We start from the raw sequence: 16,742 nt of genomic DNA on the forward strand, positions 1-16,742 counted from the left end.
CAAATTCTCTCCTGTCAAGTAGTTGGGCATCTAAAAAAATAGAACATTGTGAAAAAGTTTTCATCATTTGATGACAAAAGGTATATATCATATATTTCATAAGTATTACACAGCAAGGTGAAATATTTCAAGTCTTTTAAATTTTATATTTTTGGTTCATAGCTCATGGAAATCTGAATTCCAGTATCTCAAATTATTAGAACAGTCAATCAAAAGAGGATCTACAAAACAGCAATCTTCGCCTATTGAAAAGTATGTTAATTTATACACTCAATACATGGTTGGGGCTGCTTTACCACAAATTACTGCATCAATATGGTGTGGCATAGAGGGGATCGGCCTTGTTACAAGGCTGAGGTGTTACTGAAGCCCAGGTTGCTTTGATCATACTGAAGCCCAGGTTGCTTTGATCATGGCCTTTAGCTCGACTGTATTTTTGAGTCAGTGTTTGTCTTCTTCTTCACAGCACTCCATATGGAGTTCAGTGGGGTTCAAGTTAGGTGAATCAACTGACCAATCAAGCACAGTAACATCATGATCAGCAAATCATCTGGCAGTAGTTTTGACTTTATGGGCAGGTGCTGAGTCTTGGTGAATAAAGAAATCGGCATCTCCGTGAAGCTTTTCAGCAGATATTAGCATGAAGTGCTCTAAAATTTCCTGGTAGACTTTGGAATTAACAAAAACACAGTGGACCACCAACAGTAGATGGCATGGCACCACAATCATCACAGACAGAGCAAACTTCCCACTGGACTTCAAACACCTTGGATTCTGTGCTTCTCCATTCTTCCTCCAGACTCTAGGACTTTGATTTCCAAATGAAATGCAAAATTTACTTTCATCGGAAAAGAGGACTTTGGACCACTTAACAACAGTCCAGTTCTTTTCCTCCTCACCCCAGATAAGACACATGAATTGTCTCTGGTTCAGGAGTGAAATGCAACAGCTGAGGCTCTTCATGCACTGACATCAGCATTAGTCCTTGTGAAGCTCTCCCAAGTTCTTGAATGGACTTTTCTTGACAATCCTCTCAAGGCCGTGGCCATCCCTGGTGCTTGTACATCTTGTCCTACCACACTTTTCCCTTCCAGTCAACTGTGAGGTTCTGTGAGTTGTGAGTCCTTTCTATCAACAACATTAAGGTTTTCTGCAGTTTGTGCTACAGTAGGTCTTCTTTAGGTCAGCCTTCACTCCTCCACATGCAACACTGAGTCATAGGGATCCATGATTCTGTCTCTGGTTCACTAGTTGTCCTTTCTTGCACCAGTATTGATAACCACTGTACACTGGGAACTCACCGCAACACCTGCAATTTTGGAGATGCTTTGCCCTGTTCCTGGAGCCATCAGTTTGTTAGAGTTTCTCAGCTCCACTGGCCTTTTTAAAGGTAGAATTTTAAGAGGAAACAGAGAACCAAATGTGGATTCAAACAAAAGATATTATTTATGGTGTCTTTGTGTGCGTGTGTATGTTTGTGTGCCATATCATATAAACCTATGTCAAGATAATTGTCATATTCACTGTTATTTTATATTTGTGTCCCTCTGTTTGTGATATGCAGTCATGTATTGCGCAACTGGATTTGCTGCATGTCCCTCTCCTAACAGAACTAGTTGCTTTTCATTGTGGTGTAGTTTGGAAGTAACATGTCAAACTTGTTAAAGTACTCCTGTCTTATATCATTGTTTTTGTCAAATTTGAAATGGAGCTGCATGTGTGTCTTTTTCTCACCTTTCCTCCAGTGACTCTCTTCCGTTGGTAGCCATGACTTCTTCTGTTGTCCTTTCTCACTTTCTTTATGGCTAAGACTGTGGTCACTGAGTTTGTTTTTTGTCTCTGCTGTAACAACAAAAAGATATTCTTTTACTTCTTCTCTTTGTCTCTGTGTGCTGTAGCATATCTAATTTAAACTCATGAAATCATTCATAAAATCAAGATTTGTGCACATGAGTAAAGTACATTAACACTGAAAAAATGTTTTATTCAGAGCAAGTTCCCCAAATTTTAGCACAAATAAAAAACGTTTTAAAACAGTGAACCCATGGCAGCCTTTTTTGTTGACTTGATGCAGGTGAATCTTAAAAGCAACACTGTGACACATAGACAGATGTGATGCCTCAGTCACTGTTAAAAATCCAAATTAGACAGACACTGCAAACAACTGTACTGATGCCGTCACTGTACATTCATGCGTATCACTGCTCACTTCCCTAAAAAATGCGGCAATTACCGTCAAGGCCACTAGATGTCGACAGTAATGCACAAATCAATAAAAACGGTTGCAAAGTGTTCAATCCCATACAAAGCATAGTTCACCCTCTTTATTCTCTCTCTCTCTCTCTCTCTCTCTCTCTCTCTCTCTCTCTCTCTCTCTCTCTCTCTCTCTCTCTCTCTCTCTCTCTCTCTCTATATATATATATATATATATATATATATATATATGCTTTTTTGCCTTTCCTGAGTAATATTGATCTTCATTATGAAGTTGTCAGTTCTTCATCAAGCATCGTTGTTTTCAGTGTTCGGTCATCATAACTGCCTCTTTCGGTCTCTGAAGTTCAGATTGGGTCCATAAAGGGGCTTTTCCTGCTGCTAACACATAGTAAGATAATGGCATTTTGTTCAGCTCCATTCTCTCATTTTGACTCAAAATGGATTAATGCAAATTGAATAACCTCTGCATTAACTTAGCCGGGCTTAATATGGTAATTCTTCATTCCTGTGCTGTGCTTTGCTCTCTGTCTCACTCTCTCTTTCTGCTGCCCCTATAAATTCATGCCGCCTTCTCTTTTCTTTCAGTTCTGTCAGTGGCCCTCAATCACCCAGTGGCCTCCACAGCACTGATCTCTCCCACATCCCTCAGTCCCTCTGCAACTATAACTCGGCCCTTCCACCACCACCACCACCACCATCTCTCTAATAAGGGAGTGTAGCTGAAACACATGCAAATGAGCAGTCAGCCAGCTGGTATCACAGCAGTCATGTGATCTATCAAGGTAGGAGGTTAGGGGGTGAAGGAGACATGAAGAGAGGAGAGGGGTGGGGGTACTCAGGATGGAAGAGGGAGGGATCCATGGAGATGAGAGGGGGAGATGGACGGGTTCAAAGACTGGAGACACACAGGCATCTCTCTGCGAGCTCTTTGCTAGATGTAAGAATAATCCCATCAGTCCCTTCTCCCTTTGTCCATCTGCTCTTGGTACTGTTTCAGCCTCGCTCACCTTTCATTTCAGTATCCATCTCTCCTTCAAGGACAGCATACCTGAAATGTCACTCATGCGACACATGACAGGAAAAGCACATCAGCACATCTCTGTCAGTCTTTATGTGTGTGTGTGTGTGTGTGTGTGTGTGTGTGTGTGTGTGTGTGTGTGTGTGTGTGTGTGTGTGTGTGTACATGTGTGCGTGTGTGCGTGTGTGTGTCAAAACCATGTACTTCACCCACCACTGGGTGACAAGCCCCTGCAGCAGTCAAGGCACACTGCAGACACACTTCATGAATGCATGTGTGTGTGTGTGCGAGAGAGATCCGTCTTTGCCTCAGTGTAGCACCCATTCCAGCAGATTCTGCTGGCAGAAGATCTGGTTTACGCTGCCAACAGCAACCACCCTTATCCATTCGTGCTTCTTCCCTCCTCCTCCTTTCCCCTGGCTGCGTTCTGAGGGAGAGAAGGAGAGCCCTATAGCTCAACTCATTCTTTATGTGCATGTGTGTTGTTGGTGATTAGAGCATTTTGTTAGTTTGTGAGTGAATGCAACAGCCCCGCATGTGCGCACGTAGGCCTTTGATTGCAAATTCCATCAGAGAAACTTAGACATCGAGCAGAGTTTGATGCTGGAATGTTGAAAAATGCATTTATTGACACTGACTTACAAATTTCTACATGCAAAATGAATTTACATCAGAAAAGTGAACAATAACATACACATAGATTCCAGTGGTCATCACACATGAATAAATATTTAAATTTCCATCATTCCTTTATTTTTTTTGGCTTATAAACTGGTTCCTCTGCATGTCAATTGCATTTGTTCATTTTGGCTCAGCCCGGTTCCTGCAGAGGGGATGTACCGTGCCATGGCGACATCAGTCACCTGTTACCTGTCAAAAAAGATTCATACAGAGAAAAGACATTCAGAGACTGCATTCGTTTGTGGGTGCCAATGTGCGTGTGTGTGTTTTCATAGTGAGATGGCAGTGTACCTCTCGGGCCAAACATCTTGAGATAGCAGTGTGAGCAATATGGCTTCTCATCATACTGAAACACAATCAGCAGCACACATTTACTGCACTGTCTTACTCATTCAGTAACTCATGTTTTCTCCATTTTGCTCACATATTGTCTCATTCACTCTCCCATATACCTCAGCATGTTGTCCAGCTGTGAGCTGTCTGTTGCATTTCTGGCACTTCAGACACAGAGGATGGTAGTCCCTCCCTAAGGACCTCTTCTTCTCACCTGCACCAAAGAAAGATATGTTAATGAGAGACAGAGTGACATGTTTTTATGAAGCTGAAAAGTCAGAGCGATTTTGCATCTGCACACATACATGCTCTATTTCATTTAATTTATTAAAAATTCAGGTGTCTGGTTGAGAACACACAGACTGTTACCCTCATCAGCACTAATATAGGCCAGAGATTGAAACATTGGAGGAAAGAGGCTTAATTAATTAGTTATCTAATTAATACCTTTAAACTGTGTTGTTTTTGGAAGTATTGAATTATTTTCAGTGGTTTTACAGTTTTTGAACTGTTGTTGTTTTTTTTCTTTTTTGTAACCTACATTTTCTGCCAGATTTTTTCCCCACAGATTCTTCCTTTTTTTTATTATTAACAATTACATTTTTAAAAATGTATTACATTTTTATTTTTATTTTTTTATTTATTTAAAAAAAATACAGAAAGTTCAGCTGTTTGGTACATAATATACAGACTCTTATCACCACAAATAGAACTGCTAATGTTGTAAGAAAAGAGCATTAATCAATAAAAAAAGAAAAAATTACTGTTATTTTACATATTTTTTTCTGTTTGGTCAAATTACAGGTAATAACTATTAAATTCACAGAAAAAAAACGTATTCATTTGCATGTTAACCCTAAAATAACAGATCAAATCTGCCATAATGTCAAGATCAAAAATTGATAGTTATACAAAATGGTAATTTGTTCTTTTACAACATACTAAAATGTTACACATTCATTTTTGCTGTATTTAAATAAGAAAAAATATAATTGTTTTATAGATATTATATGTTATTTGCAAGAACAAAATACATAAAGGATGATCTTAAATGGTTTATAAATTTACCCTGTTTTGTTATATTATATCTTGGAAATCTTATAAAATCATATATATACACTACCAGTCAAAAGTGTGGACACACCCTCTGATTCAATGGTTTTTATTTCATTATTTTGTACATTGTAGATTAATACTGAAGACACCAAAACTATAAAATAAAACACATGGAATTATGCTGTAAACAAAAAAGGGTTAATCTTCAGTACTAATTTACAATGTGCAAAATAATACAAATAAATAAAAACCACTGAATGAGGTGTGTATATATATATATATATATATATATATATATATATATATATATATATATATATATATATATATATATATATATATATATATATATATATATATATATGGCCAGAACCATTACTAATGTCCTCATCATCAAATTAATTCTTTAACAATGTATGACCATAAAATGACAGTTTGACCGCATTTCAATCAGATATTTGTTTTTATTTTCACCAGTTTAACACGTTTTTGTTTTTTATTGATATTTCTTTTTGTTTTATACATTGTTCACTTACATACAACTATATTTAATTTAGATTGATTTAATTTACAGGACATTCAGGTGTCTGGTTGAGAAAACACAGACTGTTCCCCTCATCAGCACAAATAGGCCAGAGACTGCCATGCTGGAAGGAAAAGAGGTAAGTAGGCCAGGTCACATCTGAGAATTTGAAACTTGCAGCAAAACTACAACAAAACTCATTGGTTTGAGCACTGTTGTGTATCTAATAATGAGTTCTGAGTGTGATAGAGGAGAAAGAGGGTAAAGAGGAAACCCAGAGAGCAGCATGCAAGCTCGTTTGGTGAGACCCACATCCTGTTGTTATCATGGATATGTGTGTGTGTGTGTGTGTGTGTGTGTGTGTGTGTGTGTGTGTGTGTGTGCGTGTGCGTGTGCGTGTGCGTGTGTGTGTGTGTGTGTGTGTGTGTGTTTGTGTATTTGAAAGAGATGCAGAAACCAGACAGAGAAAAAAAGAGTAAAATGCATTTTCTCCTCCAAAACGGACAATAGATAATAATTATTAATTTCACCACAAAATGGGCATAATTGCTCTTTTTCAAAGCAGATCTTACAAATTTGCAGCAGGGAAAGTACACGTGTAGCTTGTAACGTTAACAATCCATTTAGGTGGGTTTGTGGGCCAGCATGCATAATGTTAATCACACTGACTGGAGCGTCCACATGCAGTGCAGCCATTGTCTATGATATAGGTTGCACAAATATATACGAATTAATGCTATTTTTTTTTGTTTCTTTCTCACATACTTTTTGTCCTAAGTTCCATGGTAGTGACAAAAAGTATGTGAGAAAGAAACAAAAAAAAAGTAACTATTTACTCTTAAAAAAAAAACTGAAAGAAAAACAGAACTACAAACAGAAAATGTCACACAGATAGGAGAAGACAGACATATCGAGTAAAAAATTAAAGACTTACCAAAGTAGACAGGCTTCCCACAGATTGGACAGTACCCTACCATGATAGTATAGAATTATTTACTATACAGCGTATATGTGGTTGCACCAGCGTGGGGAAAAAAAACATATGCCACACTGAAGCATGTGCATATGAGTGTGAAACGAAAATTGACAGGAAAACCGTTAAACTACAGATATGTCAGCATCTTGTGAAGTCAGAACCAGGATGTGGTGAGCAAGACGTCACAGGAAGAGAGTCAAGTTTGAGATTTGAGAACTAAATACAGTCATCGGTGGAAAAGAGAGAGAGAGAGAGATGGAGAGGCAGCATCTTCAATCATGTCTTCTATACATGATAACAGATTTAAAGCCATGTGAATAGTTATCATTTTACAGTTAGTTGTGTATCGTCGCACACTTGCTTCGGCTGTGACACTGTAAAGAGTGAAAGAAAGAAGGGTGAGGAGGGAAGGAACAAAAAACAGCTGTCAGCAGCTCAGATTCCCTGCTATCTTCTCCCCTTTCCTGCTCTTTTCACCCTCTTTTCTAGATTAAAAACAAGAAGTTGAGCTTCTGAATTGAAAAGGGAAACCTGACACTTGTGCCTTTCTTTTCTTCTTTCTGTCTGTCCTTTCTCTCTCTCTCTTTCGCTGTCACATATTCGCACACATGCACACCTCCTGACTCACATGGATGCACACTATACACCCATTTATGCGCACAGCAGAAAAAAGGGCTGCACTTCTCCTCAATGACATCACATAAAGAGAGGCTGCAGCCAAAGACCAGAGGGAGCGGCAAAGGGTGAGGCCGCCGTTGGTGGAGGGGACAGATGGGGGTGGAGGCAGTTATCCCCTCGGGATAGGTGATGGAAGCAGACTTGGGGAGGGACGCGGGAGGGAGGGCGGGGGTGAGGAGAGATGAGCGAGACAAGGTTGGAGACAGTAGCCGGCCTCAGCTCAGCGGAGACAAAGAAGATGAACTCTGATGAACTTGAGGACTGAATAAGGCTGCTGAAGTCACTGTGGAAGACAGGGAAGTGTCTATGTGGCTGGATCCCTATCTCTGTCAGAGGGACTTATGAATTAGTGAAACAGGCACACAACAGCAGGAAGAATATACTGGTGGAAGTGGATGCAGTACTTCAATAAAAGTAATAGGTCACAAAAGTAAAAGGTTATTATCTAAACATCCCTAAAATATCAAAAATAATCATTATGAGAGTCTACCATTGTCAGTGGTATATTATTTTGGGCTGCGATTACAGATGCATTACTCCAGACCTATGCAGCATTTTATGTTGTATCCGTTTCGTTGTTTCCAAAACTTTAAGGGAAACTCCACCAATATGCACATGAAATCTGTTTAAAATGTCTAGAGAGATACTACTGCATGTGGGCAAATCTTTTTGGAGCTACAGAGGGGAGTTATGCTAAATCTGCTCAGTTATCTCAAGTGGTTTGAAAATAAAAATAATCATGGGATATGAAGTTATAAAGAAATGCACCTGCAAGACATCTGTAGCCCACTTTTTGTCTCTGCTCCAGGCTATATACATTAGTTGCAACACACCCATAAAACACACCCAAATCTTTGATTAAAATGTTGACCATCAAGCTGCATTGTGGGTAATTTGCACCAAATTTGTAGCTGTTATTAAAAATTTTACACCCAAACCTGACCATGTTATAAGAGAGCCATACAAAATTTGGGAAGCATTCTTTAAAATGTATTGGATTATACATATTTATATGAATGTGGTAAGAGTTTGAACAACTTTTAGATAATGTGGAAGAAGAACTGACATATCTAAGGACAAGGTTTGATTTCAACAACCCATCTCTGCTGAGCTGTCTTAAGTGAGTTTAAATATAAAAATAATCAGGGGGTACAAAGATAGAAAGAAGGGTGAAGACTTCTGTAGCCCACTCTTCAATTCGGTTCAAGGCGACATATATTAGCTAAGGCTAACACACCCATATCTCCCAGTGAAATGTTACCAATCAAGCTGCATTGTGGGTAATGATGTGTTGATTGTACTGCTTTGTTATTAGAATGAGCCTGGCAATGTTACAGGACTGAAATACTTTTAAAACTTTATATGTACATGGTAATAATTTGAGACAATTTTCAGATAATGTGGAAAGAGAACTGACATGACTAAGGAGTTAAACTATCTCTGAGTTTAGATAGAATTAAATTCATCAGTGACAAATTCACAAAGCAAGCTTGATGATGAGTTAAACCTGAAATTAAATGTGAGTGGTTATAAATAATAAATGATGCTGGGGATCACATATATTATACAAAACAAAGCATGTAAGTCACATCAAAGCAAAGATGTCAAAGTCTGCTGGAAAATAAAATTAAGGACTTGTTAAGTTAAATTTTAGTAGCCACTTTATTTGGTTGATTTAAATCTATATTTTTACAAATGGTTATTGGTTGTTTTACAGTGTTGGACAGAAAAATTACACAATATTTTACTCTATTTAAATCAGAAAAAATATATTTTATAGATATCTGCCAGTATTTGAAGGAAAAATTATGCATATTAAGAATTGAAAAATTGACAAAATTTTACCTGTTACTCTAGAGTTTAGCTTTTCATTTTGTTTATTGTAGTGATTCATTCTTTTACAGTGACTGACCATAAAATTACACAGTGTGACTGCATTTAAATCAGCTGAAAACATTAATACTTTACTAATGTTTACTGTTATTTTCAGTGGTTTTGCAGTTTTTTGTTACTAAATGTAATGTTTTTATGTATTTTTCTGTAATTCTTGCTGTTCTATTGTTTTTTTTTTTTTTAAACTACATGTTTATCATTCATCGGTCAGACTTGAAAGGGGTTTTGCACAAAACTCCAATATAGCCTACTCACCTAAGCTTTTTGTGATTTTTGCTTCTGTGACTTATGCCCGTATGACAGTATCAGCAAAACTAGTAACATTTAGTAATATTTTTTACTTGAAAATATATTATTACAACGACCGTCTGGCATTACTATGATAGACAGATTTGTAAAATTGTGTCAGATGTTACATGATACAGTTGTGTCAAATAGGAATTGTTTTGTAAAAGAGTTTAAATTGAATACAACTACTGTTTTGTAGTTTAATCTAAAGCAAATTAGCATATAATTAAAACCATTAGTCTACTTTCTAACTTTAGATGCCAGATACATGCAGTGGAATAAAAATGTCTAATCTTTTCAAGGAAACTTCAAACGGATGTACAACAAATTTAGACTTAGTACTGTGTTTGAGTAAATAACTTGGTTACATTCCACCAGTAAGAAAATGCACACACATACAGCCACCTATGTGATGATTTAAGGTATATTTTTCCAGTTCTTAGACAATCACAAATACATCTGCATATCATTTTTGTACCTGATGAACTTCAGAAGGCCATGAAATATATGAAGTACTTCACCATTTGCATATTTGCCAGCATCCCTCTCCTGTGTGTCATGCTTAGCAGAGGGATGGAATACCAAGTAGCTATTTCATCTGACCAGCCTTCCCTACAGGATAACCTATCATGTCTTTCCATCAGCATTCATTGTGTGTGGACAGCGCTGGGAGAGTTACATCCTGAATCAGAGGCCTATACGCATGCACAGCTTACAGTCATTTTTGATGCAAATGATGATGTCGTGATTTTAATAGAGAGCAGATATTGAATATGCACAGAAAAAAAAGAGCTGAGAGTGGCGTCATTAGAGCGAGAAGCAGTAGCCCTGAGGAGAAGAAGGGCAGATTTCCACAGGTTGGAAAGAAAAAGGTCGAAAGAAAATGAACATGAATTGTGGGAAGAGGGGATAAAAATTAAAGAGAGAAAGGGGAGTGGAGCACTGAGAAACAGAGGCGATGTAATTGTGAAATGGAGAGAGAGAAAGGAAACGAGAGGAGAGAGGAGAGGGGGCGTTAAAACCACATATCCCAGTGGATCTTTTGGTAAGGCCGCGTTGAGAAAACTGCCAAAACTCTTAACAGACACATTCCCGCTCTGGCACGCACATATGCACGGTTCACTTCTGCCAAGTCATATGAGATACACCAACACAAACTGGATGGAGGGATATGGGAATATGTATGAACTAGAAGGATTTAAAGTAACATTCAGTGAGTGGTGGAAAGAGCTTGGGAGGACAGAGCAGAGAAACACTGGCTCCTCTCCTCCGTGTCCTCTGGTGGGCTGGATCTTGCCGAGGCCAAACCCTCCGACGCCGGCTTTGAGAATAGTATGTGGTGGTGGTGGGGGGAGGAGGTGGAGGGGACACAGGAAGAGGCTCAGGAAAGAAAACGGCTGGAAGGATTCCTTCTTCCCACACATAAATGCGGTCTTGATCACATGTGCGTACACATGAACGCACACACACACACACACACACACACAGAGCCCCCCCCCAAAAAAGCAACATTTGGAAGGATTCCTTTTCCCCACTCACTCACACACCCACCAGTCATCACGTTTCAGCTCTTGGCATCCTCCTTTCTCCTCCGAGCCCAGACTATGACATGGCTTTAGGGTTGCATCTCAGCTGCATACACACAGTCAGCCTCACAGCACAAAACATATGGCAAGAAAAAAAATCAAGCAGCATTTCAAACATTTGACAGAAGAAGATAACCAAAGGACCACATGGTGATTTGGCCGTACCTGTTTGGGAGAAACTTTTTTTTTTCTCCGCTGATAATTTTACCATTCATGTAAAAACACTAGTCGTCAGAATGAAATTTTCTTTGATAATCACTAGTTTGTTAAAGCAAGACAAACAGCTCAGACATTTCTAAACAAGCCAGAACTAATTCTCCCACATGTCTGCTGCTGCTAGCCGTTCTGGTGCTTCTTTGGCACACTCGGACGAATATTTTGGTGAGTTAAACACTGTGGTGTGGCGAGCCATTTTTAGGGGTGTGTTTTTCACAAATATCCCCCTCTGTGACGGCCTTCGTGGAGTCAGACCATCTAATGGCTATAATCCTCTACTTAGGGTATCAGCGGATGGAAAAGTCAGGAAAATAAGTCCTTGTTTTTCACTATTAATCTGGCAAAGCCCATAAGTCCCCCCTCATGCCTCAATGTAGTGATATGATTATGGAATGGCGACTATTACTACATGATTAGTAGCTGTGAGTGGCTGGGTCAGTCAGATTGCATTATGGGATATTCGGTTGTTTTGTAAGGTCTTAGGAAAAGCCACTGGAGGGATATTTTTTGTTTATTTGTGCATCTGTGTGTGCACCAATAGTACATTTAACAGGTGTCAGTGTTGCTCTGGGTTTTAATTCTCCCTAGGGTTGATATAAAAAGCTCCAAATCTCCAATGCGGCTCCTGAAATACCATAAACACAACAAACACGTATCAAAAACTGAACTTAGCACAGCATGATGCACAGTACAAAAAAGGCTGCTGTGATGCCATTAATGTCAAGAACTGCGAAACAAAATACAGCAAATCCAGTAAATGACAAGTTTGAGATTTTTAAGGACATTTTTAACAACGCTAGTGACAAGTTGATCAGTTGATTGGTTAGTCTGTCATTTTGGTCCAGACTAAAATATCACAACAAAGGTCAGATAGTTTGTTATGAGGTTTTATTCAAACATTCACAGTCTCCAGAAGACAGTGATAATGCCTTTCGTGGCTCCTTGACTATTTCTGTAGTGCCACCATAGCTTTACTGAAATATTGTATATTGACTCTTGGATGGATTGCTGTGAAATGTGTTACTTTTCATCTAAATTTTCGCTTATTTATTGAAATAACTCAATGTTTACCAGGTGAGTCGGCACAATTTTTGCTACTAACATTTATGCTCCTCTCAGAATGAATTGCAATAATCTGAATCCATGTGGCTTTCCAGGAACCTCACATTTTTTCACTTTTTGGTGATCTGAAATGACAGATACAATATTTACAAAGCCCTTGATTTTGCTTGTTTTTATTGTTATTCCTAACAATAGTAACATGAATATAAAAACAACAAATAAACAAATGAAAAATAGTTGCTACTGTCTGCTTTCAGCACCATTGAGGGTTAAGCTTGTTCTCCTGTTTTGTTTTACAGTTGTTGGGATGAAAACAGCCTTTTCTGATTTTTGAGATAAAGCGAGTTTATTAAATTGTGCCACCAAGCTTCGATGGCTGATGGAAAACAAGCATGGACACTGGTATCTTTGTTCAACTGAAGCAGTGATAAACTGCCCTCATGCCTGAATAATACATCAATAAATGCCAAAAATTTACAGATGATCAATGGGGAAGATACAGAAAAATAGAAATGTGTTGAAAAAAATAGTAACAATATTTTGGAGACCCTCCCACAGTTTTACAAAGCAGTGTTTTCAGGGGAGCACATGTCTTACTTTTTTAGACTTAGACTTAGATAACTTTATTAATCCCTGGAGGAAAACTTAATTTTCCTGGTCCTGATCTGAAATGTTCTCTAGTCCCATAAGCACAACCAGGCAGAATTTCAATGTGTCCCGGACCGTAGTACTTGGCCAAATACCTGCAAAAGTATACCACCATCCCCATCAAACTCAGCTGTACTCTGTATTTAATGTTTACACTCAACAGAGCTGCTAGCATGGCTCATGTTTTAACAGAGCATACAGAAAGATATTTCCAAGCTATGATATCATCTGACAGTATACTTTTTTAGTAACACTTGGAGCATTAAAGTCATAGAATTTATTTTAAATTCTAAACAAGACTAAACAATACTAAACACATCATCCAGATTTTGAGGAAAATGCATGTAAAATAGCACACATGCCATATAAGATCAAATCTGAATTTCCATTTTATTTCATGAAAAATAGGTCCAATGTGGGTTTAAATGGTTACTAACAAATCATCCTATAGCTTACAGATACAAAATATCTATGATAACGTCAGACCACGTGGAATACACCAATTATACAACTTCAAAGCTACTTGTGAGGAAACATAAGAGGAAACTGTATATTAGAGGGTGATGTATCACTATACAAACCTCTACAGTTAAGTGAGTAACTGAGTCACAGACTGTATGCACTATTCAGTCGATGGCTCAGCTCTCAAGGTCCCACCTATTGTTTAGATCTGCTTGGGGAAACAGAAAGGCAGGCAGAAGGAAAGAACCTAATGTGTTGCTTCTTGCCTGTACATTCTTGGCATAGCTTGTTGCCCTTTTCATTTTTTGACTGTGATTTTTTTTCTCCTTTTGCTTTAATAGTGAAGCCAAGGGTCCACAGCCAGCCAAGTCCCACCGCTCCAGTCTGGCTAAGCCACAGAAAGCTTGGCCTCCTCTACTCTCTCCTCTCTCTCTCTCTCTCTCTCTCTCTCTCTCTCTCTCTCTCTTCCTCATTCTCCATGTATGACTACAGTATGCACCCATTTTCTCTTTGTATGTTTCTCTATGTCTCTCTTGTTTGTCATTTTTCTTTCTGTTGTATTTTTTTTTTCTTGTGTGTGTTTTGGTGGTATTGGTCAATCTGCCTCTTTTGTCTCATTTTCTCATCTTGTTCTCTTCTACACACACACACACGCACGCACGCACGCACGCACGCACGCACGCACGCACGCACGCACGCACGCACGCACACACACACACACACACACACACACACACACACACACGAACACACCACCCTCTCTATTTCCCTGCCTGACAGTCTGTCACAGCCAGCGGACTGGTTTAGCAGGCGGAGTTCAGCTGGGCTCCACAAACACATGGCACTCAATCTGCCTTCTTGTGTGTGCTGGAATGGTATTTTCTTTTTCTATGCTGTCAAAGCTTTCTATTTAATCCTCTTTTAATTTTAAAGACATTTAAACAAATGGCTGACACAGATATCCAACTGTACTGTAAATGGCCATATGCGTATTTTTTTGTGAACTTTCTTGCGTTTCAAACACTTGGCTTGTTTGAAATGGTAACATATAGCCTTCAGGAACATATTGCATAATGCTTAGGTAGGGCTGGAAGTTTTAAAGCGATGACACATCATCTAAAATTCATCGGCTCCTGGGAAGACACTCTTTTTTCAACTCAGTAAATGTTAGTTTGGATGTATTCAGAAGAAACTGTGTTGGCAATTTGCTTCCCTGTGTTTCTCTACTATAGATCAAGAACCCCTTGTGCGTGCTAAAAAATTGTCAAACAAAGCCTGCCTCCACTTCTGCTGCACCCATTTCTATATGATCAGCGCCAATCATTCCGCCACTCAGACAGAAATCTAATTAGACCAGAATATCAACATTAAAACACATAACTGGGCCCCCTCCCTCCTCTCTCTCTCCTCTCTCTCTTTGTTTCTCTGCTCTTCCCTACAGCTGGCAAGAGTATGGTTTGTGGCTGCCCCTCCCCCAGCGTTTGAACAAGCCAATAAGAGAGCACGTCAGCAAAATAACCCCCCCACCTCCATCCACACATAGACACACACCATCCCTCGTTTTCCCTTACCACCCTATCCATTCCCAACCCCATCCCCCAGAGCCCTCTCTACACCCCCATCCCCCTTTCCCTACCACCCCTAACCCACTTACTCATCCTGCCTCCACCCTCACTGCCTCCCCACACACACCCACGAGACTTCCCCACTCCTCTCCACTTTCTCACCCGTGCTCATCCTCCCTAGTAACTGCTCCCTAGTCCTCCTCTCAATCTTCTTCCCACTCACCCCTTATTCCTGGACACCCTTTATTCTGCACTCCCTCCCCCTTCATTACACCCACTCGCCATTTTCCTCGCTGTTCCCCTTCTTTCCCCCCACCTTTCCCCCATGTCTCTCCCCTCTCCTCTATCTTCTGTGGCCTTATCTTATGAATATCGGTAGCACACTGGGTGAAAAATTGATCCTCCCCGCCTGTCTGTGGACGCTGCCACAGCGCATTAGCCTGTGTGTGATGTGTGTGGTGTGGTGTGTGTGTGTGTGTGTGTGTGTGTGTGTGTGTGGAGGCTTGCTGCTTGTGGGAGGGAGGTAGGGAGGGAGGCAGGAGTGAGAGGAAGGAGGGTGGGAGGGATATTTGCATATCATCAAAGTAGGGAAAGGGAGTGTAATGAGGAGAGAATGTATGTGTGCTGGGTGTGTGCGTGTCTATTAGGAGTGGTGTTGATGGGTTGGGGATGAGTGTGTGTGAAATGAGAGAACAGGACCAAGGGAATAGGGTACATAGTAGGTGAGATGGTGTGAAAGAGAGAACAGACAGAAAACACATACATGTTTTCCCCTCACATGGCTTCCTATCACACCATCGCACCCTCCTGCCTCCACACACACTGTCAGAGGATATCAACATGACACATTATTTGCAGCAGAATCTTGTAAATGTTTCATACAGGCCACATCCTTGACCCTTGACACAACAGCACTTCAATATTCACACCAAAAAGATGTCACTCTCTTTCTGGCTTCAGCAGCTGCTGGATCAAAAGACTGAGGGAACCCAAGCTTATACGGAACACGCACAAACCTGTTCAGTCAGTGAGAACATTGGCTTTGGATCCCAATTCACTTCATTCACCCTGATGCTCTAGCTTGCATTAAGCTAATTTATTTCAGATTAGGTGCTAAATAAACTCATTCTCATTTTGTAGCTGCTGTAAACTGGCAGCCTGTGCAACTTTTGCAAACACAGCGAATACTTATTTTTAAAGCGAACTTTCGGCTCCAGAAGGAAACAGCTGCAATGGGTAGGCTTGGTATTTGTAAATAAATAATTTAAAGCCCCTTTTAGCCTGCCTCTCTGCTATCCACAGCTTCTGATTTAACAGGGACTACTAATCGAGTACCGATCGTAAACCAGTTCGCGTAACCGGTAAAAGTCGCTGCTTCGACGTAGAATAAGCGAAGACGGGCCAGATGTAACACTTTCGGATATTCTGTCGTGCTCTTTTGTTCTGGGTGAATGAATGAGGTGTGAGTTGTGCTAATAGCGACTACAAACGCGGCGTGTTTTCCGGTATCGATTGGTCGCGCCTGGTGAAATCCGACTTG

At 39.8% G+C, this 16,742-nt stretch overlaps 1 protein-coding gene across 1 annotated transcript; it reads right to left on the minus strand.

Moving 5' to 3' along the window:
- Window positions 1-3,837: 3,837 nt before the first annotated feature.
- zgc:195282 (uncharacterized protein LOC100192223 homolog) lies at window positions 3,838-7,405 on the minus strand. The gene is made up of 4 exons (XM_023282590.3): window positions 6,763-7,405; window positions 4,369-4,463; window positions 4,208-4,262; window positions 3,838-4,105 (listed from the first exon to the last, which is right to left on the minus strand). Exons 1-4 carry the CDS (start codon window positions 6,803-6,805, stop codon window positions 4,095-4,097), a joined length of 204 nt encoding a protein of 67 aa, XP_023138358.1. The 5' UTR covers window positions 6,806-7,405; the 3' UTR covers window positions 3,838-4,094.
- Window positions 7,406-16,742: the final 9,337 nt, after the last annotated feature.

Source organism: Amphiprion ocellaris, chromosome 4, assembly GCF_022539595.1.
Source record: "Amphiprion ocellaris isolate individual 3 ecotype Okinawa chromosome 4, ASM2253959v1, whole genome shotgun sequence".
Lineage (NCBI taxonomy): Eukaryota > Metazoa > Chordata > Actinopteri > Pomacentridae > Amphiprion > Amphiprion ocellaris.

Bases quoted from the DNA above. Each gene is read 5' to 3' on its own strand.
- zgc:195282 (XM_023282590.3), bottom strand. From the start codon at position 6,805: ATGGTAGGGTACTGTCCAATCTGTGGGAAGCCTGTCTACTTTG. The intron at 4,464-6,762 runs GTAAGTCTTTAA...TCTTTGGTGCAG, and splicing joins TGGGAAGCCTGTCTACTTTG to GTGAGAAGAAGAGGTCCTTA. The intron at 4,263-4,368 runs GTATATGGGAGA...ATTGTGTTTCAG, and splicing joins CAGCTGGACAACATGCTGAG to TATGATGAGAAGCCATATTG.